Consider the following 23,641-nt stretch of genomic DNA (forward strand, 5'->3'; position numbering starts at 1 on the left):
GCCTCGCCCCTATTCCATCCCACCCCTGCCCTTCCTCTTCCCCACGTCTTTCCGCCCGCTCCCCCAAGTGCAACCCATACACAGCTGTTCTGCGGCATGCAGGAGGCACTGAGAGGGAGGAGGAGGAGTTGATCCGTGGGGCTCGTGGTCCCAGACATGATTTGCGGACCCCCTGGAGTACCCTCATGGACCCCCGGGGTCTGCGGGCTCCAGTTTGAGAACCACTGGTATAGTGGTTAGGTTTAAAAAATGCTTCTGTCTAATGGACTGAGTCTCTTTGGCTTACAGAGGTGCAGTAGTTCTGTAAAGTGGACAGTCTAAACTACTTTCTGCTACATCAGATTATTATTATTTTTTATTAATGAATGGTGATCATGTGGTATTAAATATTGTTTACCCACTTCATGGTTCTTTTCTGTGTTTGTTTTTTGGACAGGATTTAACACTACCACAAATGTAGTCATTTTGGCAGGCACCAATAGACCAGATATCTTAGATCCTGCGCTAATGAGACCAGGGCGCTTTGATAGACAGATCTACATTGGTAAGATTATCTATATCTTAGCCTATATGAGTGTGTTCCTACAATCACTTGGGCACATAAGTATTCCCACAAATCATCAGAACTGTTCCCATGCCTAACTGTTTACTTTTTTAATAGGAAGACATATGTTTATTGTGTATTAAATACAAAAAATTCTTTTTAACACCTTAAAGGACCTCCAGATATAAAGGGAAGAGCATCTATTTTCAAAGTTCACCTCAGGCCCCTGAAACTAGAAAGCATCATAGATAAAGATAACCTGGCAAGAAAACTTGCATCACTAACTCCTGGGTTTTCAGGTAAGTGAATTATAAAGTCATACTTGCTCTAAATACAATAAGCTCATTACATCAGCTGTACCAGCTATCAGGACTGCCGATACTGTTTTCTTTCCTCACCCTCCTACATCTTTATTTTTCTGAATGGCTAATAATTTTTAGGTTCAGTATGAAATTCTCCCTCTGTTACATCATTGTGACAGATCCAGATGGCAATTTCCTCCACTCTCCACCAAAAAAAGTCACCTAATTCTCACTACTACTGAAACTGTTTTTTTTGGTTTTTTTTTTAAATTAATACATTCATTTGAATGTTCTTTTTCTGACTCTAAATGTTACTGGGGAAAAACCCATACATAATGTATTATTTTCTACCCCAGCAGAAAGTTTTTAGTTAAAATCAAATGTTGTCATGATTTTTTCTCAGATATTGAAACATGCTTCCTAGTAATGGGTTTTGGACATTTTAATCACTATTCTAATCCAGCCCAAATCTGTATTGACCAAAAGTTGTTGCCATCTGACAGTGGTGGTCTATATAAAATGTTGTCTCTGTTGCTGTATTTGTCTACAACACTGTACTACCACCATAGTTGTCATCATTTCGTGTCATTATATGGAGTCTCTGTAGACATACCAATAATTGAATGGCTTGAAACCAGAGCTGTCCATATGTTCTTACAAGAGATCATTCCCAAGCAAGGTTTGAGATGCATTGGGCCCATGTGGGGAAAGCTTCACTGTTGCTGCCCATTCTGTACCTGGTCTGTAGCTAGATAATAGACTTTAGGATATAGGACTTACTAGCTGAGTACTTCACAAACAATAAATTCCTCTTAATAATCGATTTTAAAGAATTGGGTCCATTAATCTTACTGAAGGTATTTATACAGCATAATATATTCAGTGGCACTCTAGTTCTTTAACATATATTTAATATGAGTCACCATTAAAAACAGATTTTTCTGTAGGAATTAAAACCATTCTCTCAAGCTTTATTGTGATGTTTATTTTATTGGGGTGCTTCAGTCACTTAGTCAAGCACCAGACTATTTTTATCCAGTTAGTGCTAAAGAAATCAGTACTGTAGCTGGAAATGACACTGCACATCCTCTGCCTTGGTTTTTAGGTGCTGACATTGCTAATGTTTGTAATGAAGCTGCTTTGATCGCTGCAAGACACCTTTCAGATGCCATAAACCAAAAGCACTTTGAGCAAGCAATTGAACGAGTAATAGGAGGTGAGAGAATAGAAGGGATCATTGGTCAACAAGGGAAAAGAGTGGGAGAAGTTTTCTATTTAAATGCTGTAGTTCAGATCTATTTCAGATATTTTGAAAAATAAGTCTTTAGTTTTCCACTAACGGTTATTGTTGTATCTTAAGATTTTAAAAGAACTGGCATCACATGTTAAAACGTTCCTCTGCCTCAGTGATTCTCCATTCCATTACGAATCTCATCAGGAAACTTCTTTTCTCATTTGCTTAAGCTGAGGGGAAGAACAGCTAACTCTTTATCACTTAAAAGCCTTTTTGAGATGTACTTAGTTTGAAAGATACCATACAATAAAGTGGTATTGTTTGATTTAAAGAGGAAGCTTTAGTATAGTGCATCAGAATATACTGAAGAACTATTATGTCCAAATTAGAAAGTCTTCTTGATAAAAGTACAACATGCAAAATACTAACTTATTTAAATTCCATATTCATCTTGAAAATAAAGTCTTGCATCTCTTTTTTTCTTTTCTCTTGACTTAATATATGCCATACTTGGTACCTAAATATCACTATGACAGGCATGATATCAATACATAGAGATGCCAATAGGAAATGGAATGTTAAGTGTTTTTGTGGAAGAGTGTGTGTCTGAAACTTTTGGTAAATTAATGTGTTCTTTGTAAAGGTTTGGAAAAGAAAACACAGGTACTGCAACCAGAGGAGAAAAAGACAGTAGCATATCATGAGGCAGGCCATGCAGTAGCAGGATGGTTTCTGGAACATGCTGACCCACTCTTAAAGGTAAAATACAAAAAAAAAAAATTCCCTTGTTTAGAAAAAGGGACACTAAATTAGAAGTATAAGGTTACTAATTCACTTTTTTTATTATTCCTTGTTTTGGGAAGAAAATACAAAAACATGGTATATTTGTTACTGTCCTATCAGGTATTACAATGTAGTTTCATGAAAGACCATATGAGTTCTAAGATGCTACTTTCTTGGTTCTCCTTTGCAGCTAGCTTTTTCTTAACTATTTCTGATCAGTTTTTATGGGGGTCTGCTATGAAGGGCCTTCTTGGAAGGTACAAGGGACTCCTGTCTGTCTCAAAATAAACATGTTCTGTTGAATAGCTTGATGCCATATTACCATGTTACAGTATTAAGAATTGTCTTGTCCACTGTAATTTCCCAGTGTCCATTATGAATCCAGCTACCATCCTCCTGGTTTGTTTAAAAAGAATCCTAATATTTTGCAACTAGATAGTTTGTGAGATTTAGAGCCTGCCTTGGTTAGATCAGATTCAAATCTGGTTCAATTCAATAGTGACAAGCAGTTGCAACCATATGACAGCTATTCAGCAGCTTATGACAAGTGAACTGATGAGTCTCAGTTCAGTTCTTCAAGGACAAAAACCACCACAACAGTTCGCACTAATTAGCAACTATGTTGGCAGTATTAGCAGAGAGGCCAAAGACAGAGTGGAATTCAGGTTTAATTTCCAATCCAATGCCTAGAGAGGTTTCCTCTAGGTTTGAGGAACACTGAGGAGGAGTGGAGAAGACTGTCGGTTCTCAACGGGGGGGTAGTCGTGACCAGGTATAATGGCGTTGCAACCACACTGTACTCATATTGCTAAATGAAAGGGGGAGGTCCGAGCTATGCTTTCACAACCTGAGCAAATGAGTTTCAGCATGTAAGAGGTTAAGAACCACTGAGGTAGATACATCATGAGTTCAGAATACAATTTAAGGATTGCTAAAGCATTTCTACATTATGATTAGTAATGAGCCCTTCTCAGATTTGTTCATCCTTGCTGAAAAATATATTCTAAATCTTCATTGTTTCTAGCAATCTCAGTTATGACTACATCATGCCCAGCCATTCCCTCCATTCTGTTGATCGTTCTCTCACCTCTTCCAACCTTCTTGTTAATTTAATCCAAAACCTTCCAGCTATATGTGTACAGACTAGATTGCATCTCAAGTATCAGTTTGTTTAAATTTAATGAAAGGTGCTAGATTAACAGCACTGGAAGTTAAATCTTTTTCACATAAAAAGTATTGCACAATTAAAAATAGGCCAATCTAGATAAGTGTTATGTTTTAAGATGGCTGCTACTAGAGCTCTGCTTTGAATATACTACTGAAGCCACAGTCCAGGGTAGCTGAAGCTGCTGCACATGTGGGAAAAAACATTTTAATGTATACAGACTGAGATATTAGTTTGCAGGAGAAAAGAATTTGAAAAAGTGGTAGGCAGGTAGGCAGTAATGCCCTTGGCATTGAGCTTTTTAAACAGTATATGTCACTGTCCTGAGATGATCTAGAGAGGGTAAAGATCATGGAGCTGAGGTCAGGAGACATGGCTTTGAGACCCTAAAATGAAAATCTCACTTCTGCAGTACCTATCTGCTTTGATATTTTTACTGTTTGTTACTGTGCCATTTCATCAGTATAATATACCCAACATATTTTTCTTTTTTTGGTTCATAATTCAGGAGTTAAATACTTAAGCTTATGTTAATTTTTAAAAGGTAAAATAGAGATGTTTCACAGTTTGTGAATAAAGAACTATATCTGTATCAGATTCCTAAATTTCTTTTAGGATTTCTGATGTCTCCAGTCCATAGTTTGGTTTACATAAAGTGTATGTTAAATTCAACTGAACAGGTATCCTCTGGGGGCATCTAGTTTTAAAAAGATTGATTTAGAGTTTGTTCTAATTATCTGAGTTTAAACAGATGCACAAAGCTTGACAAGGAGATGGCTGAGTACAGTCTCCTGATTCCAGTTTTAACTATCTGGGTGTCAAGGAGTTGTACTACTAGTCATTTTCTGTTCTTAAAATTATCCACTTGTCTCCAACTGCAGGCATCCCTAACTCCTACAACTTATGCAGAAGACTATTAAACATGGAGACCCTCCTTGCCAATAAATGGAGAAAGGAGGACAAAAGTTCTGTACACCCTGTCACAGGACACTTAATACTAAAAAGACTTAAAGTTCCTTACTATCACCAAATCAAATTTACTTGATTTAAATATATTTGAATCTTCGTTGACTGAATAAAATATTAGGACACATTATAATAGCTGTATCCCAGGTATAAATATTGTAATATTTTCCAGGTACTTTCCTTAGCTGTTGATATCCCTGGTTAGGATCATCTACATCATAAGTCTGTTCCATAGTTTGAAAGGGGTATGTCTAAAGTCTTACACTGTCACAAATTCTAAGCTTACCATTAAATCTGAAGGCTGTGGTTTTCTTCAAGAGCTCGCTCATGTCCATTCCATATTAGGTGTGTGCTTGACACATGCACCAGTGCCGGAAGATTTTCCCTTAACAGTATCCAGAGGGGACCAGCTCTGGCACCCTCTTGAATGGTGCCTGCATGGCACAGTGTAAGGGGCGCTACTGGCTCCCCCAAACCTCAGTTCGTTCTTGTCGCCGGTGATGATGCTGGAACATCTGCTGCTTCAGCTAGCGTTGTTTCGTTCTCTGTTCTTGCAAACTTTGAAAACCTGTAATATAATTGTATATAGTTACTAGTTTCTTAGTTACTCTTAGTAGTAGTTCTCAACTCTTCATTAGTCCCAAACGGGACTCAGCTGCGGGACAGGGCATGCCCCGGTCTCCAGGCTTTAAGCCCTGTGATCACTGCAAACAACCTATGCCCATCAGTGATCCACATACCAGCTGCCTAAGGCGCTTAGGCAAAGGGCAAATAAGTGACAAGTGCTGTATCTGCAAGTCCTTTAAGCCTAGAACAAAGGAGTGCAATATTCATCTGAAATTACTTCTAATAGAGTTGGTACTCGGGCACTGGAGCAGTGGTCTGACTGCACCAAGCACCACGGCCTCCGTGCGCAGTGCTCTGCTAGCACTGTCCATGAGCCAGTTCCGGTAAAGAAGCTGAAAAGAAGTGTGAGGAAAAGATCTCCTAGCTCCTGTAAGAGAAATGAGAGGGATGGGCATGAGCCACAACCCATGCTGGGCAGCTCAACACCCCCTTTGGGAACCCAGGCTCCAGCTCAGGTCAAGCTGTGCAGCCCATCCCATACTTCACCTGTGACTCTGTAGCGCTGCAGGCCCTAGCCAGCTTCAGGTGCCGTTGACACCCAAAGCCATTAAAGCAGCTCAGGAGAGCCTGACACTCCTGGTGCCACCCACACCTGCTCCAGCAGTACCCCAGTCTCAGGGAAAACCTGCGTTGAGACCTATGCGTCTGTCCCCGCTTCAGCGGCACCAATCTCTATTGAGGGGGACGTCCCACCATTGCTCGCCCACCCGAAGCCGTCACGCCTCAGGACTACAGAGACAGGCTTGGTAGAGCCCTCTTCAATCTCTGCATGGGGGGCATCAATCAAGGGTCTCAAGATCTACCTTGCCGGTAGACTGGCACAGACCCTCTGAGGCACACACCACCCAGCAAGAACTTCTGGACCAGCTGCCTGTTTCTGAGGGCCCAGTACCGATCTTGGGAGCAATCGAGGATCAGATATCACCAGGGCATTATTGCCCATCTCCAGGCAGTAGGTCACCCTACTCAGGAAGAATCTTACGGTGACCAGCCAGTATTGGCTCCCTGTCTCATTCAGTGACCCGGTACTATTTGTTTAGCGTGAGGCATGGATCAACGGATGTCCGAGGCAGGTCCACTGAATGCTGTTGATCCCCAAGATCCCAACCAAGACGCTGGTCTTATTTGGACAGGTTGATGTTGAGACGCAGTGGCCGGCACCAGTCAGATGAGAGTCACTCTGCCAGATCCTGGTCGCCCGTTACTGACTGCTCCATTTATACCTCTGGCACAGAGCAAGGTTCCCTGACTGCAGGACAAGCCCCAGTACTGACGGTACTGCCTACATCATCAGCACCAAAACCTGTCCCATGGCCCCAAGTGCAGTGGCCAGTGCCATGGTACCCGTGGAACCTTTGAGGGTTCACCCAACCTTCCCAGGCTGCCCAATTGGTGTTGGGAGCCTCAGAGAGGCCAGCAGCCTCAAAATCCCATTCCCTTCTGGTGCTCCAGGCTTTGCGGGGTAAGACCCCACAGGTCCAGGAGGACCTAGGGGAGCAAGGTGCTGGACCACCAATGGACGTGGAGGTTCCTGTAGCACCAGCATCATCCTCGTCGTCGCCAGATGAGGCTATCATGGGGTCCCCTCGCTCAGTTCCTTGGGATGATGCCAAGCACACCAGGAACTTTTGAAGAGGGTCGTTTCTAAACTGGGCCTTCAGGCAGAGGAATTGATAGCTCAGATCTGCTAAACCCAGGATTGTGGGTTCAGTCCTTGAGGGGGCCACTTAGGTATCTGGGGCAAAAATCTGTCTGGGGATTGGTCCTGCTTTGAGCAGGAGATTGGACTAGATGACCTCCTGAGGTCCCTTCCAACCCTGATATTCTGTGATTCTATGAATTGAAAGAGTCCTTAGACTCTGTTTGACATCTTCTGCTTGTCGGCTCCTGCCAGGGTGTGTCTGTCCCTTCATGAAGGAGTTTCAAAAATCACTAATGCTTTGTGGCAGACTCCCTCTCTTCCCTGGCCCCTATCTCAAAAAGGGCCGAACGCAAGTACTTATACTCTCACCCTGCCCCCAATTCCCTTGTGGTTGAGGTGATTAACCACAAGGAGAGACCAGAACAACCCGGGGCCACCCCCAAAAATAGACTCAAGGAGGCTAGATCTCTTTGGATGTAAGGTTTATTCATCTTCCAGCCTTCAGCTGAGAGTGGCCAACCACTGGGCCCTCCTTGGCTGATACAACTTCAATATGTGGCAAGCCACGACCGAGTTCAAAGGGTCGCTCCCCTTGACTTCTAAGAAGGCTTCCGAGCGATCCTCAATGAAGGCATGACTATGGCCAGGGCAGCCCTCCAGGTGGCATCAGATGCTGCTGCCCGCACCATGGCTTCCGCTATCTCCATGCGGCGAGCCTCCTGGCTACTCCTCTCTGGGTTGTCTGAGTCCCAGCAGTCAATGCAGGACTTGCCCTTCGACAGCCGAGCTCTATTTGCGAATCAAAGAGACAGCAAGTTGCATGGCCTCAATGACTCCCACACCACTCTGAAAATCCTGACTTTCTATGTCCCAGCCCTGGCGCATAAGCATTTTGAGGGCACATCTGAAGGTGACCTACCAGACCATTCTCCAGAGCCATCTGTCCCAATGTTCTCCAATCACCTTTCCCTTTTCCTCCCTGCTTGGACCGCTGGCTCCTCAGCACAGTGGAGCAGGGTTATACCCACCAGTTCCTTTCTATCCCCCTCTTCTCACCTGCCTTCCCTGTCCCTCTTCAGGGACCCCTCTCACAAGAGTCTCCTAGCAGAGGAGGTAAAGGGGGTTGCTACAGCTGGATGCAGTGGAAGAAGTTCCTCTCGATTACAGAAACGAGGGTTTCTCTTCTCAGTACTTCTTAATCCCAAAGGCCAAGGGTGGTCTACGGCCCATCTTAGACTTGCAAGACCTCAACAAGTACCTAGGGAAGCTAAAGTTCCACACAGTCTCTCTGGCTTCTATTATTCCCTTCCTGGATCTGGGAGACTGGTATGCCGCCCTCGACTAGAAGGACGCATACTTCCACATAGGGATCTTGCAAGGACACAGACGCTTCCTCTGGTTTACGATGGGGCCCCACCACTATCAGTTTGCAGGCCTCCCATTCAGCCTGGTGACCGCATCAAGGGTGTTTACCAAGTGCATGTCGGTGGTAGCAGCTTACCTCAGTCACTGGGGTATCCAGATCTACCTGTACCTCTGACTGACTCATCAAGGGCAGCTCCAGGTCTCAAGTCCAAAGGGATGTCGCTCTGCTTCAAGCTACATGCCGCTCTCTGGGCCTACTGGTAAATGACAAAAAGTCAACATTAGTGCCAGTGCAGAGGATAGAGTTCATCGGAGCGGTCCTCTACTCGACTTGCGCCAGAGTGTTCCTGCTGCTGAAAACATTCCAGACATTGATTAACTTCATCATGGAAGTCTCCGCATTCCCTCTAACTACAGCAGTCTGCGTCTGCTGGGCCACATGGCAGCGTGCACTTAGGTGGTCTGCCATGCCAGGCTCTGGATGCGGCCTGCAACAATGGCTGGGGACGGTCCTTTCCCAGTCCTGAGACCCCCTAGAGAAGATCATTACTGTTCCCTAAGTGATACTTACCTTGCTGCGATGGTGGACTGACCTGTGGACTGTCCTGGAGGGGCTTCCATTCACAACCCTCCTCACTCTATCGAGTTGATGTTGGACACCTCGGACCTCAGCTGAGGTGCTCATCTCAGCGTCTTCCAGACTCGGAATGGGGTCCCCGCAGGAGCTGCAGTTGCACATAAATGTTAAAGAGCTCCAAGCAGTCCGACTGGCGTGCAGAGTCTTCCTGCCCCACCTGTCGGGCAAGGATACAAGTCCTGACGGACCACACAGCTTCAGTGTTCTACGTCAACAGGCAAGGAGGAGCATGCTCTTTGGCTCTCTGTCAGGAGGCCGTCTCTGGGTCTTCTGCATCAGCCACGAGATCCACCTGGAAGCTTGTCACCTTCCTGTGTCAGGAATACGCTGGTGGACCAGCTGAGCAGGCGCTTCTCCTCTCACCACGAGTGGTCACTTCATCCAGAGATAGCCTGCATGATTTTCCAAAGGTGAGGAACTCCCCAAGTGAACTTGTTTGCTACCAGACAGAACAGGAAATGCCACCGGTTTTATTCTTGGCAAGGTCTGAGCCAGGGCTCCCTCTCTAATGCCTTCCTCCTGTTGTGGAGAGGGAGCCTGATGTACGTGTTCCCTCCGATCCTGCTCATCAGAAAGCCCTAGCAAAGATCAAGAGAGACAGGGTGCAGGTTATCATGATCGGTGTGGCCTCGCCCGCACTGGTATGGCACACTCATGAACCGGACCGCAGCCCCTCCCTGAGTCCTGCCCAACCAACCAGACCTGCTGTCACAGGACCATGGTTGGCTTTTACACCTCCACCTCAGCATGGATGCTGCGTGGCTGAACCCGCAGGCGTGGACCTGTTCGGAAGGGGTCCAACAGGTCCTCCTAGAAAGTAGGAAGCCCTCAACCAGACTGACTTACCTGGGCAAGTGGACGAGGTTTTCCCACTGGGTGTCTGAATGGGGCACCTCTCCCCCTCATTCCTCCATACAGACTGTCTTGGACTATCTGCTCCATTTGAGGAACTAGGGCCTGGCAAACTGTTCCATTAGAGTGCATGTCGCGGCCTTCTACGCTTTTCACCCACGTATCCAAGGACAGACAATGTTTTCCCATGACATGATGGTCAGATTCCTGAGAGGGCTTAAGAGACTCTTCCCGCAGGTACAAGCTCCCATCCCACAATGGGATCTTAACTTGGTCCTTTCTAGGCTCACTGGCCCGCCTTTTGAGCCTCTGGGTTCCTGCTCCTTTTCTCACCTGTCATGGAAGGTCACTGAAGTTAAAGCCTTGACTTCAGAGCCTCCGTACATGGTCTTCTACAAAAATAAGGTTCAGTTGTGGCTCCACCCGGCCTTCCTGCTGAAGATGGTCTCCACCTTCCATATGAGCCAGGGCACCTTCCTCCTGGTGTTCTGTCCCAAACCACATAAGACCAGTGAAGCGCACGTCCCGCCCTCTTTCCCTCCTGTCACAGTTTCCGGCAAGAAGGAACTGAGGGTGGAGAGAGCCCGTGGCGGCCCTTATACGGCGTCATGCGGGTGCCACTCCAGAAGGCGCCAGAGCCACTCCCCTATGGATACTGCAAAGGGAAAAACTTTCCGCGCTGGTGCATGTGCCAAGCTCACACACCTAATATGGAATGGAGATGAGCAATACATCTCGAAGAACACCAGTTACAGAAAAGGTAACTGTCTTTTTTTTTCTTAAACCAAGGTATCTATTATCCCACGTGGCAAAGGATTGGGTTATGCCCAGTATTTACCCAGAGAACAATACCTTTACACCAAAGAGCAGTTACTTGATAGAATGTGCATGACACTGGGAGGACGTGTGTCAGAACAAATCTTTTTCAGAAGAATTACAACAGGAGCCCAAGATGACTTGAAGAAGGTGACTCAGAGTGCATATGCTCAGGTTTGTACTTCAAGTAGGAAATTTTATTTTCTGTGTTGCCCACTAAACTGTTGTTTAATACAAAATAACTTTGAAGAAAAGCACGCTCTGGCTGGCCAGGTTTTTGAGTTGCAGAATTTAGACCATATTTTATTGTGCAAGGCTATATTGTCATGTGGGATGCATCTGTTGCATGATATTGGCACTTTTGTCTTCAGCATCTGTTTTCGCCCATAGCAATAATCCATGGCTGGGCTGTGATCATTGCATCATGTACATTAATGGCCTAGAGATCAAATCAAAGCCAAATGCTCTGCAGGAATGTGTAGGTGACATGGCTACACTCAAATATGCAAAGATATTTTGCACTTAGAAAATGGCTTTAATATTTTAGTTTACAAGTTTGGTTTTGTGGACACGTTCTCGTAGCTATATACCTTAGAGTCCTGATTGCTCAACTAGACTGAATCCATGAGTATGTAGTTAATAGCTGGAAACCATGTGTTTTAATGCACCACGTGCTGTAAATCTAAGGATGAAAAGAAGGCTAATATTCGAGTGTTTAATATAATAAGACTTCTCTGGTGATTTGTGGTGTTATTAATGTAAAGACTCAGCTGAGTGAGGTCATTAGGAATGTTCCCTCTAATTTTTTTCATCCATGTGCAGAACAAATTTTTGTTATGCGCACTGAGGTATGTGCGGAAGTTAGTTAATCAGCATATGGGGTCAGCTAGATATTTCCTACTATTCCAGGGTACATTTACAGAATGGTGATACTTTTACCTTCTGAGTGTCTTGAACTGAATTTCCAATGTACTCCTGACTCAACACACTAAGTGTCATTTATATGCTGTTTAAAATTTTTAAATACTTTGTGGAGAACTTTCGAAAAGAACAGAATTACCATACTTTGAGACAGGGGTGAGATAATATCTTTTATTGGACCAACTTCTGTTGGTGAGAGACAATCTTTCGAGCTACATAAACCTGAAGAATAGCTGTGTGTAGCTTGAAAGGTTCTCTCTCTCACCATCAGAAGTTGGTCCAATAAAAGATATCCTCTCACTCATGTCACCTTGTCTCTCTAATATCCGGGGATCGACATGGCTACAATGATACTTTTGTAACTCCGAAACATTCAAACATAGTGAGCATTTAAATGCATCTTGGCTGTTTACAGATCTTTTTGAAATGTGTCAAAGATAGATAACTATGAATCTCATACTTGAAGGAATCTGTTAGTGATTTACAAAAGAGGGAATTAACACTAGTGTTATGTGTTTTGTAGAAAAAATGCTATTTTGTCATTCTAATAAACGTATATTTTAATTCAACTTATAAATAGGTTACTTTTCCTTGATGCTCTATTTTCCAGTACTACACTAATCTAAGTCTTCCACTCATTGCACTGTTCATCTTTCAGATTGTTCAGTTTGGCATGAATGAAAAGGTAGGGCAGATTTCCTTTGATCTCCCGCGTCAAGGGGACATGGTATTGGAGAAACCTTACAGTGAGGCAACTGCAAGACTGATTGATGAAGAAGTGCGAAATCTTATTAACAGTGCCTATGAAAGGACAGTAACTCTCTTGATGGAGAAGAAACCATATGTGGAGAAGGTAGGCTTTATAATAAAATCTCTTATCACCAATGTCAAGCTTACTAGTTAAAATGGCCAGAATGAACTGAATACATAGATAAATATGCATAGATATTCACATAAATATGTTGAGTATTGGACCAATAAATTCTTCAACAATCTAAAGCATTCAAATAAGTTGAGTACTTGCCAATATGCAACAAGATGTGTAAGAAGCATATTGTGCACTATTATTCCAGTATCTTCATAGCTGTACTTAGGGTTGTTCTGTTTGCAAGTTTTCTTGCAGATTCGAAGACAGAATTACTCTCCTGCAAGGCCTATAGCTGTTGGGGGGGAAGAAACAGTAAAAGGATAAAATTAAACATCAAGGTTCTGCAGACAGTAGGTATCTGGAAGAGTATAGTGTAAAACTTCATCTTCCATAAGATTAAAGTGAACATGTAAAACTTTCCTCTTTTTCTCCTCCCTCTGAAATGTTTTTAAATGTTTAGATAACAGGGCTCACAGATTGGAAATAATGCACCTTGGGGATCCCACTTCAGTTCAGGTTCCCCTCCTCCATAAGCCCTTCCAGGCAGACTAATCTTTCCAAGGACAAGACCATTTTCTTGGATGTGCATTATCTGACACTTATCTGCAAGACTACAACAACTTGTATTGGTTTCTGTCAGAGTGGTACAGTTGACTACCACCCCAAGAAAGATAGAATGTGCAGTAATGTCTTATCATCAAAAGGAACAGTTATAAAGTTTGGCAAAACTTCATCTTAAGTGTTATGAACAATGAGAATACAGGAGCCAAGTGTCTGTCAATCACACTTCTCTATTTCCTATTTATTAAACCATTGTAAGCTTTCTTGTTTCCCTTGTTAACATTTAATCTCTCTTCTCAATCTCTACCTCCCTACTTCATAATGTTTCATTTTTCCATGGTGAAATATTCTTTTAAGTACATTCCAAAGAAATATGTGTTGTGTTCTTCTGCTGTTGTCCTTGTCAAAGCCTACACTTCTGTTATTTAAGCATGGAGTGCTGTACAAGACATCACTTGCCCAAGAAGCTTGCAACCTACAGTCTTATACCACTTTCCTCTGGTAATGTACATGCTATGTTCTGCAGAGTGGAATTTAGCCAGTAATAGCTTTGTTTTGTAGCTTGGCAAATACTTTGAATAGAACAGTCAACCTCAGACCCATTGTGCCTTTTAATGGTGTGGTGGGCAAAGATACAGGAGCAACTAAGAAGCTGGCCGTCTATCCATTATTAAATCCCTGTAACATTCTCCACAGTTCTCCAGCAGCAGCAGCATTATTCTGAAGCAGCCATCCTTGAGCAACAGTGGTATTCAAGGCACTGCACCTGATACTCGCGGGGTTTTAAAAGTGCAAAATTCTCAATACTTTCATGCACATTGAAGGTCTTACAGCATGAAGTGAACCTTGCTGAGAATCCCAACTCTCCGCCTAAAATCTACCAGAATAGAATTTTGAAGCACAGACTGCCTCTCTAAGTGCTCTCCCTCTTTCATGTGAAAAAGCAAATACATCCTGTACCTGTTTGTGTAATATAATTTGTTGCTGTTTTCAGGTTGCTTTACGACTGTTGGAGAAGGAGGTAATAGATAAAAGTGATATGGTTGAACTACTTGGCCCAAGACCATTTGCAGAAAAATCTACTTACGAAGAATTTGTTGAAGGCACAGGCAGTCTAGATGAAGATACTTCACTCCCAGAAGGCCTTAAAGATTGGAACAAAGATCGTGAAAAAGAGAAGGAAGAGACCACAGATGAACAGATTGCCAGGCAGATAACAGGAGGGATACCATTTTAGTTTTGAAGTATGCTGTGATATAAAATTGCACAATATTTTTGATTTGCATTCTGAAAAGACTGGAAAACACTTCAGTAGTTCGACTTAAAAACCATCTGCGTATTCAAATAAATCTTTAATGATGGAAAACAGAAGAGCAGGGCTTGACACAGAGGGATAAGAATACTCAGATATCTCTTAAGCTGTCCTCACTTCATAGGTAAAAAGATTATCACTTCTGAGCTGTCAACTAAGGGAGATGTTAATTAGAGATGGGCCTGCATTAGAACCTGAGAACTGAACCCCCCTCAAATTTTGGAATGGTGTGGATCCAAGTCCAAACTCTTGTCACAGGTCCATATCTAAATTTATTTAAGCTGATGCAAATTAAGGTTCTATTATTATTGATCTAGAAAGTCTGTATATGTGACCTCTACCCAAAGTGAATCATTTTAACATTTATATGTGTGGGAAAATGTATTGTTAAATGCTTAGCGAATGGTCTAGTCAGCTTACGAAAACACTTGATGTTTCTGCAAAGCATCAGCTTTTTTCACCCTACTGCTATTTAATCTTACTCTATTTTTTTTCTTTTTTCTTTCCCCCTCAACTCCAAAACCAATTTGTTCACGGGAACTGCCATGTAAATTTACTATGAAATTGGAAACCCACTGAATAGCTTTACAGTTAGTCATGGTTCAGTGTCTTAAAGTGTAAAACTAAATTCAACTTCTAAATTTTTAATAAAATGTGGGTTGGTTTTGTTTTGTTTTTTTACAGGGAGCTGTAAGATATTGAATATGTGAATGCACTGTGGTCATTGTGTAAATAAGATTACTTTTGAACGTCATTAAAATCAGAACATTGTACTTTTCTGAATACACTGTCTTGCTATTTATTTTCGGTTGATTTCTTATGAGAAAATTTTGGCCCAACTCAGAGGTCTTTATTTGAGCAAAACTCCTACTGACATGAATGTAAGCGTTTCCTGAGTAGTACACCAGGATTATTCCTCGTAAATGTAAAAAGTCTAGTAATCTTGTATTTCTGTCTTTGTACAAGCACTTGAAAGTTTGTAGAGGGCTGGAGTAAGTGGAATATTTAATACCAGTCTTTCATATCTGAACCTTTATGTCCAATCTGCTTAATCCTGAGTTTGTTGTTTTTCTAACCTCAGTAGGCAATAGTTACCTGCACAGGTTCAGCACACAGTTTAACACAGTACACATAGTCTGTTTTCTACACTACAGGTTACATCAGTTAAGAAATTCTAATTTTTGGAAAAGTTCACTGTCAGGCTCCATCACTGAAAAGAGATGAGTCCATCTAGATTATCTTGTGTCTCTTTAAGAGGAGGAAGACTGGCAAAATTGAGCCACTGGTCTCCTTTGTGATGGTCAAGAAATCCATTAACACTTTCTTTTCTTGTGACTGAAACTTCATGTTTAAGTGAATGACCATTTAATTGGTTCCAGCAATACATTCTGATTTAAAAGAGAGTATGGCCAGTAATAGTCTCTGAGAAGTAGTCTAGGATGGTATGAGTGGCTCGCATACGAGTGTAGATCCTTAGAGACTTGTAGGTGAAAGGCCTATCTCCTGTAACTTTTCTGCCCTCCCTTCATAATGTGAAGTCTTTTTTAAATTGGTATTTACAAACTGAGCCAAACTGACAATGATAAAATATTGTTCTCTGATTGTTTGAACTTCTGCTAATAGGCAATGCTTTATACATTTGTTGACAGCCTCATGAATGCCAAAGACTCAAAAGTTTATAAATAACTATGATCTTGTCTCTTGACCATATTCTGGAGAATTCTCCACTTTGTGGGTAAAGCTAATTGGCAGATGGGATATGGGAAAAGTCTGTACAGCGTTGTGCGTGGCTAAGAAAAGGCTTCAGTACCTAATGTTATCAATCAGTGCTGGGTGTAAGAAATTCCCTTTGCCGTCAGCAACCAAATTATATGGACTAAAAAGAAAATGCCCTTCTCACTTCTAAATAAGGAACATACAATTAAAATATGTTTTAAATTATATCAAACTCAAGGTTAGTACTAAAAATTGAGCTTTTTCTTCAGAGATAAATAATATGCCATAGAACTGATCTCTGAATGGGAGGTATTTAAACTATTCTGCTCACCCTGTAAACAGCAGATCTGAGGGTCCGTTCTACAGCCTGTACACAGGTACACCTAACTAACTCAGTGGGGGGAGTTCTTCTGCAAGATAAAACTGGGTGTCCAAACAGGATTAGAAGATGGTGTCTCGCTTTGAGCAACTACTGCAGAAAAGTAATGGCATTTCCCAGGATAACCTTCAGTGGAGGAAATTAGAGAGGAGGAAATACAATGGGGAGGGTGATGGAGAAATACATGCATTCTGGAAACAAGGGAGGTTGTGAGAATATTGCCATTTAGGAAACATTTATTTCTATAACTGTTGTGTGGGGCTTAAATACTCCAGTAATTGCCTCAGAAAAACTCAAATATATAGTTTTATCGTAGCATGCAAAATAAACCATGTGTTAGTGGGGGAACATGTCAAATAAACTAATGCAATAATAAAGGAAAATTGGTGTACCAAATTTCAGGATTAATAGAGTCTTACAGTGACAAAGTTATTAAACTGACTTAGAGTAAGACACAGTGTGGGAGGTAGGAGGATTTACTTCTTTGTCTTTGGGCATCCTCTAGTGCCCTATTTTCCATATTCTTTGTTTGGACTGGCGCCTTCCCCCCTCCCTTTCTTTGTTTAACTTGGTTAGTAACTGTTACTGTTAGGAATCACCAATTTGTAGTCTCTAAGGATTATATATATGTCTTTCCACTTTCTCAAGCCTTCAGCAATTGCTAGCCCAGCTCTGTGAAAGTGATGTCACCTATCCAGAATACTAAGGATTTTCTTTTAACATATACCCTTTCTCTGGCTGTCCAACTGCATATTGAATTGACTTGCCTATTTAGATTGTAAGCTTCTCTGGGCACGAACTGCCTTGCTTAAATGACTCTGCAGTGGATGTAGTGCTGCATGTCCCACTTTATAGCCGTAGTGCTTTTCACATGGTCCTAGTTCTATTGCTATTGCATCACTAGGATAAGTCTGGAGATATTGCACCTTAAAGTAGCATAGAGTGGCCCCAACTGGACATAGCTGGAGCCAAAAACAGAAGACATTAAACCTGAATGTTGTTTGCCCCTTCACATAACACAACAACTCAGAGGTCACCCAAGAAAATTAATAGGCAGCAGCTTTAAAATAGAAGTATGAAAAAGTACTTACAATGCACAATCAACCTGTGGAGCTCGTTGCCAGGGGATGTTGTGAAGGCCAAAGCTATAACTGGATTCAAAAAAGAATTCGATATGTTCGTGGAGGATAGGTCCATCAATAGCTGTTAACCAGGTTGGTCAGGGAGGCAACCCCATGCTCCAGGTGCCCTATGCCTCTGACTGCCAGGTGCTGGGACTGGATAACAGGGGAGGGGTCACTCAAGAATTGCTCTGTTCTGTTCATTCCCTGAGAAGCATCTGGTACCAGCCACTCTTGGAAGATAAGATACTGGGCTAGATGGACTATTGGTCTGACTTGCTATGGCTGTTGTTGTATTCTTATGAGCAAAACCAACCCTGTCTTACCACCTGCTCCTTTACAAAAACTTAAAATCACAGAACTTTAAATGTGAGGTAGAAGGAGGGGACTCTAAATCCACCCACCCAAGTGCAGGCTAATGCAGTAGCTATAGGTGGCTTGTGGCCAGACAGAGCTGCAGTTTCACAAGCTGTCTGAAAATCTGTCAGAAAGCTGGTATCTTTTCCAGTAGGGACTCTGCGGGTGAGGTGACCAGCTGACTCTGGCTGACATTCTCCCCCCCTTCCCCTGCTAGCTGAGTGCAGGTGAAGCAAGAGAATGGTTTCAAGAGGATGGGGTGGGAAAGCATAGCCCCTCAGTACTGTTCAGCCTGGTGCTCTAGGAGGACCAGAGAAGGGCCTGGCCTAAATCCCACGCGACCTTGTTGTAAAAAGCCAGGGTGGGGACATGAGACATCACTAACTTGAGGGGCAGGACCAGGACCAGAACCAGGAACCTGTAGTGGTTCAGTGCATGACCAGCTGTGTCCTTTTATCTGTTTTTGTCTTGGTTTTTGGAAATGCTAGCAGCCTGGCTGGGTGAACTAGAGGAATTCACAGAGTTTGGCTCAGCACGTGCTCCTTGAGAACAACCTAACCACCATTCCTTCTCAGATTGCTACCCTAGCCCAGCCCTGCCCCGCCTCGCCCCACCTCACCCCTCCACATTGCTCCTCCACAGCAGAGGAGAGGTGCAATGGTGAGCAGCGGGGGGGGTGGGGAGGAGTAAACAGAAGTGAGGCCTGCGTCGGAATGGGGTGGGGTGTGAGCAGGGCTTCAGGGAAGAGACCAAGCCAGGTTGGGCCTTGGGGCAGAGCATGGAGTGAGGCCACAATCTGGATGCCAGGAGAATATCCTGCGCTCACACCAGATTTCCCAAATGCCGCCCATGCCTACCTCTCAGGTAAGTACAACATTGTGTCTGGCACATAGACTAGGGAGCTTGTCTGAGGACAGGGGAGACAACAGAATAAATTAGTTTAGCAGATGTGGTGAGGGGGGAATCAGGGAAGGAAAGTGAAAGGGGGAATAGACTAAAAATTAGAAAAAAGACAGACAAAACTCAGGTGGAGGATATAAAGATTAAAGAGGAGGAGCAGAAACACGATAGGACTCAGAGCAGGGTCGGTTTGAAAATAAAAACTTCCAGGCTTGCAGGTAAAGATAGAAAATCAAATGAAGGGACTGGGAGAATACAATAAAAGAAACAGTGGTACTATTAGCAATTCCTTTCTCCAAACCCATTACTGAAACTTCTCAATTATAATTCTGAAAGTGGGGCAGTGATTTGGAGGGAGGAATGGATGCACTCCCATGCATGGCTCCTTGACTCTCTCCACCCAAACTGGTCCCCTGTGCCCTTTCCCACTGAGAAGTGACTTGGGGAGAAAGAGGGAAGATGTCCAGGTTTTCCCTCCTTCAGGAAAAGAGAGCTGGAGATGTTCTCAACAGAACTCTTCTCAGTACACAGAGGTTCTCCTTCCCCAGGAAACAACTACAGATAGAAGTGCATGTTGAGAGAGGGTGAATTAGGTAGGGGTGTAGGATGCAGGAGGACTCTATGGTGCGCCAAAAGTTCAGAATTGATACTCCAGATGTTAATTCAATATGCACATAAAGACAGCAATATAGAATTGCCTAAAGTTCACCAGATGAGCACACAAACCTCTGGCAGCCCTCAGGTTTATGGCTTATTTGAAGAATTGTCCCTGGCCATTTGTTTTTAAATGGAGTCAACTCTGGCTGATGCTCTCTCCTTAATTTAATCTGTATTGCAATACACAAGCAATTGCATGTACTGTAACTAATCTAGTAGGCTGTTGGGAGATTCCCATCCTAGCTATTTAAGGTACCTATCGTGATATCTGAGCACATTTTAAACTTGCTCTTATGTAGCGTGAGCTAGAAAAAGCCATGCTAGAAGTCTTAGGCCTGGTCTACACTACGCGTTTATACCGAATTTAGCAGAGTTAAACCGATTTTACTCTGCACTCGTCCACACGAAGCCTTTTATATCGATATAAAGGGCTCTTAAAACCGATTTCTGTACTCCTCCCTGACGAGAGGAGTAGCGCTGAAATCAGTACTGTCATATCGGATTAAGGTTAGTGTGGCCACAATTCGACGGTATTGGTCTCCAGGTGGTATCCCACAGTGCACCATTGTGATCACTCTGGAAAGCCATCTGAACTCGGATGCACTGGCCAGGTAGACAGGAAAAGGCCCGCGAACTTTTGAATTTCATTTCCTGTTTGGCCAGCATGGAGAGCTCACCAGCACAGGTGACCACACAGAGCCATTAGCACAGGTAACAATGCAGTCTCCTAAGAATCGAAAAAGAGCTCCAGCATGGACCACACGGGAGGTACTGGATCTGATCACTGTATGGGAAGAGGATTCTGTGCTAACAAACTCCGCCATCCAAAAGACAAAATGAAAAAAATTTGAAAAAATGTCCAAGGCCATGATGCAGAGATGCCACACCAGGGACTCAGTACAGTGCCGTGTGAAGAGTTTAAGGAGCTCAGACAAGCCTACAGAAACCGAAGAAGCAAACGGAAGTCCGGGAAGGGCCGCGAAAACATGCCACTTCTACACTGAGCTGCATGCAAGTCTGTGGGATCTGCCACCATTACCACCCCGCTGTGTGGATTCCGAGGTGGGGGTGGTAATCTCAGCCATGGGTTGAGGATTCTGCGGATGGGAAGATGAGGCGAGAAGAGGAAGGATGAGGCTTGCAGAGAGCACACAGCACTCCATTCTCCCAACAGCCAGGAACTTTCTCACCCTGATGAATTACCTCCCGGCCCTCCCAAGCCACTATCCAGACAATGAAGCCATGGAAGGGACCTCTGGTGAGTGTACCTTGTAATATAAAAGCATGGTTTAAAGCAAGCGTTTTTTAATGATTAATTTCTCTGAGATTGGGATGCATTCGCGCAATACAAGTTACTGGAAAAGTCTGTTAACATGTCTGGGATGGAGCGGAAATCCTCAGGGACATCTGCATGAAGCTCCCTGAGGACTCTAAAAAGCAACTTTGCAGTGGTTTTCTGGGCAGGGGCCTTTCCGTCCTCCATAGGTAGGACACTTGACCACGCCATGCATGTAGCAAGTAATCTGGTATCATTGCATGACAAAGCCTAGCTGCATATGGTCCCAGTGTTTGCTGGCATTCAAGTAACATCCGTTTTTTATCTCACTGTGTTATCCTCAGGAGAGTGATATTGTTCATGGTAACCTGGCTGAAATACGGGAATTTAATTAAGGGGACAGAGATGGCCATTCCTACTGGGATGTTTGCCTGTTGCTTAAAATAAATCCTTCCTTGCAGGTAGCGAAGCAGAGGGAAGGGGGGCGGGTGATTGGCACTGAGCTTTTTCGCATTTGGCTAGCAGAGATCTTCCCTCCTACCAGCCACACAGTGGGGGGCAGAGGGAGGTGTTTAGCAGTGATCTTCCATGATACCAGCCACGCAGTGGGAGGAGGAGGAAAGCAATCATCCCAGAGAATTGGATGGGGGGCAGTTTCTGCTGCTGCATGTTAACAGGAAAGAAGCAGCACTGAACAGGCTTTGCTTGCTATTTGGTAAAGGAGGGCGCTAGATATAAGAAGGCTGCAGAACCCGAAAGACAATGGCTTACCACGGCCGCATGCAAGCCGAATTCTGCTGCCCGGACCTGCATCTGTGAGATCTCTAACACCAGAGCCGCAGGCACTCAATATTAAAATGCAAAATGCGACCTTCTAGTGAAATCACATGTGCTATGTAAGGTGAATAGTGTCGTTCACTGTGAAAGAGTATAAGCATTGTTCTGTAAAATGTATCTTTTTAAATACTTCTCTCCCTTTTTTCCCTCCCTCATGCAGCTGCAAATTTTTCAAGCCTCCCTACTCTATCTCGAAGGCTATCTCAGATAAGGCGACAGAAAAAAAAGATGTGAGAGGAAATGTCCTCGAAAATCATGGAAATGACCCGCAGTGAAAGAGCTCATCTGAATGAATGGAAGAACATGGTATCAAATTACAGGAAAGATGCCAGTGAACGTGAGGACAGGAGGGACGCTCGAGGTGGCGGCAGGAAGATCAGCGGTGGCGGGATGCAACTCTGGGGCTGCTGCGTGATCAAACTGACGTGCTCCAGCATCTGGTGGAGCTTCAGGAACAGCAGCAGGATCACAGAGTGCCGCTGCAGCCCCTGTATAACCATCCTCACCCCTCACCATGTTCCACATCCTCCTCACCCAGACATGTAAGAACGCGTGGGGGGAGGCTCCGTCCGCTCCACCCCATGGACAGCCCAACTAAAAGGCTGTCATTATTTTTTTAGTGGCCTTTTCCTTCCCTCCTATCCTCCTCCCAAACCACACCTGGGCTACCTTGTCAGTTCTCTCCCTCTAAAAAGAATAATAATAATGAATTAATTAATAATTATTAAATTAATTAATAAATAATTAATAAAGAATACATGATTTTTAAACGATAGTGACTTTATTTCCTTAAGCAAGCTGTAATCGAAGGGGGAGGGTGGGTTGCTTACAGGGAATGACTTTTAATAAAGAATACATGATTTTTAAACGATAGTGACTTTATTTCCTTAAGCAAGCTGTAATCGAAGGGGGAGGGTGGGTTGTTTACAGGGATTGAGTCAATCAAGGAGGGGGTGTCATCAAGGGGAAACAAACACAGCAGTCACAGCGTACTCTGGCCCGTGATGAAACTCATTTTCAAAGCTTCTCTGGTGCGCACCTCTTCCTGGTGTGCTCTTCTAATCACCCTGGTGTCTGGCTGCGTGTAATAGCAGCCAGGTGATTTGCCTCAGCCTCCCACCCTGCCATAAAGGTCTCCCTCTTACTCTCACAGAGATTGTGGAGCACACAGCAAGCAGCAATAACAAAGAGTTAATTAAATATTGGTTTGGCTGAGGTGTGAGTGAGTCAGCAATGTGCGCCAGCACGCCTTTAAAGTACCAAATACACATTCTACCACCATTCTGCACTTGCTCAGCCTGTAGTTGAACAACTCCTGACTACTGTCCAGGCTGCCTGTGTATGGCTTCATGAGCCATGGCATCAAGGGGTAGGCTGGGTCCCCCAGGATAACTACAGGCATTTCAACATCCCCAACTGTTATTTTCTGGTCTGGGAAGTAATTCCCTTGCTGCAGCCGTTTAAACAGAGTAGTGTTCCTGAAGACGAGCGTCATGAACCCTTCCCGGCATCCCACGTGGATGTTGGTGAAACGTCCTTGTGATCCGCCAGTGCTTGCAGCACACATGGAAAGTACCCCTTGGGTTTATGTACTGGGTACCTGGTGCTCCGGTGCCAAGATAGGGATATGGGTTCCATCTATCCCCACCACAGTTAGGGAATCCCATTGCAGCAAATCCATCCACCATGATCTGCACATTTCCCAGAGTCACAACCTTTTGTAGCAGCAGCTTAATGATTGCTTTGGCTACTTGCATCACAGCAGCCCCCACAGTAGATTTCCCCACTCCAAATTGATTCCCA

At 43.7% G+C, this 23,641-nt stretch overlaps 1 protein-coding gene across 6 annotated transcripts in view; it reads left to right on the plus strand.

The window, feature by feature from the left end:
- The window catches only part of AFG3L2 (AFG3 like matrix AAA peptidase subunit 2), a 46,798-nt gene extending 31,420 nt beyond the window's left edge, over nucleotides 1–15,378 (plus strand). For 5 of the 6 annotated variants that reach the window (XM_032789553.2, XM_032789577.1, XM_032789586.1 and 2 more), the window contains 7 exons: nucleotides 437–544; nucleotides 718–843; nucleotides 1,952–2,062; nucleotides 2,724–2,839; nucleotides 10,907–11,107; nucleotides 12,513–12,707; nucleotides 14,278–15,378. In XM_032789553.2, coding sequence (XP_032645444.1) covers nucleotides 437–544; nucleotides 718–843; nucleotides 1,952–2,062; nucleotides 2,724–2,839; nucleotides 10,907–11,107; nucleotides 12,513–12,707; nucleotides 14,278–14,520 — 1,100 coding nt within the window. In that variant the 3' untranslated portion in view covers nucleotides 14,521–15,378. Of the gene's footprint in view, nucleotides 1–436; nucleotides 545–717; nucleotides 844–1,951; nucleotides 2,063–2,723; nucleotides 2,840–4,909; nucleotides 5,128–10,906; nucleotides 11,108–12,512; nucleotides 12,708–14,277 lie in introns of those variants that run through there. The other variant, XM_032789603.2, reaches the window with a different exon arrangement.
- The last annotated feature ends 8,263 nt before the right edge of the window (nucleotides 15,379–23,641 follow it).

Source organism: Chelonoidis abingdonii, chromosome 2 (assembly GCF_003597395.2).
Source record: "Chelonoidis abingdonii isolate Lonesome George chromosome 2, CheloAbing_2.0, whole genome shotgun sequence".
Taxonomy (NCBI): Eukaryota; Metazoa; Chordata; order Testudines; family Testudinidae; genus Chelonoidis; species Chelonoidis abingdonii.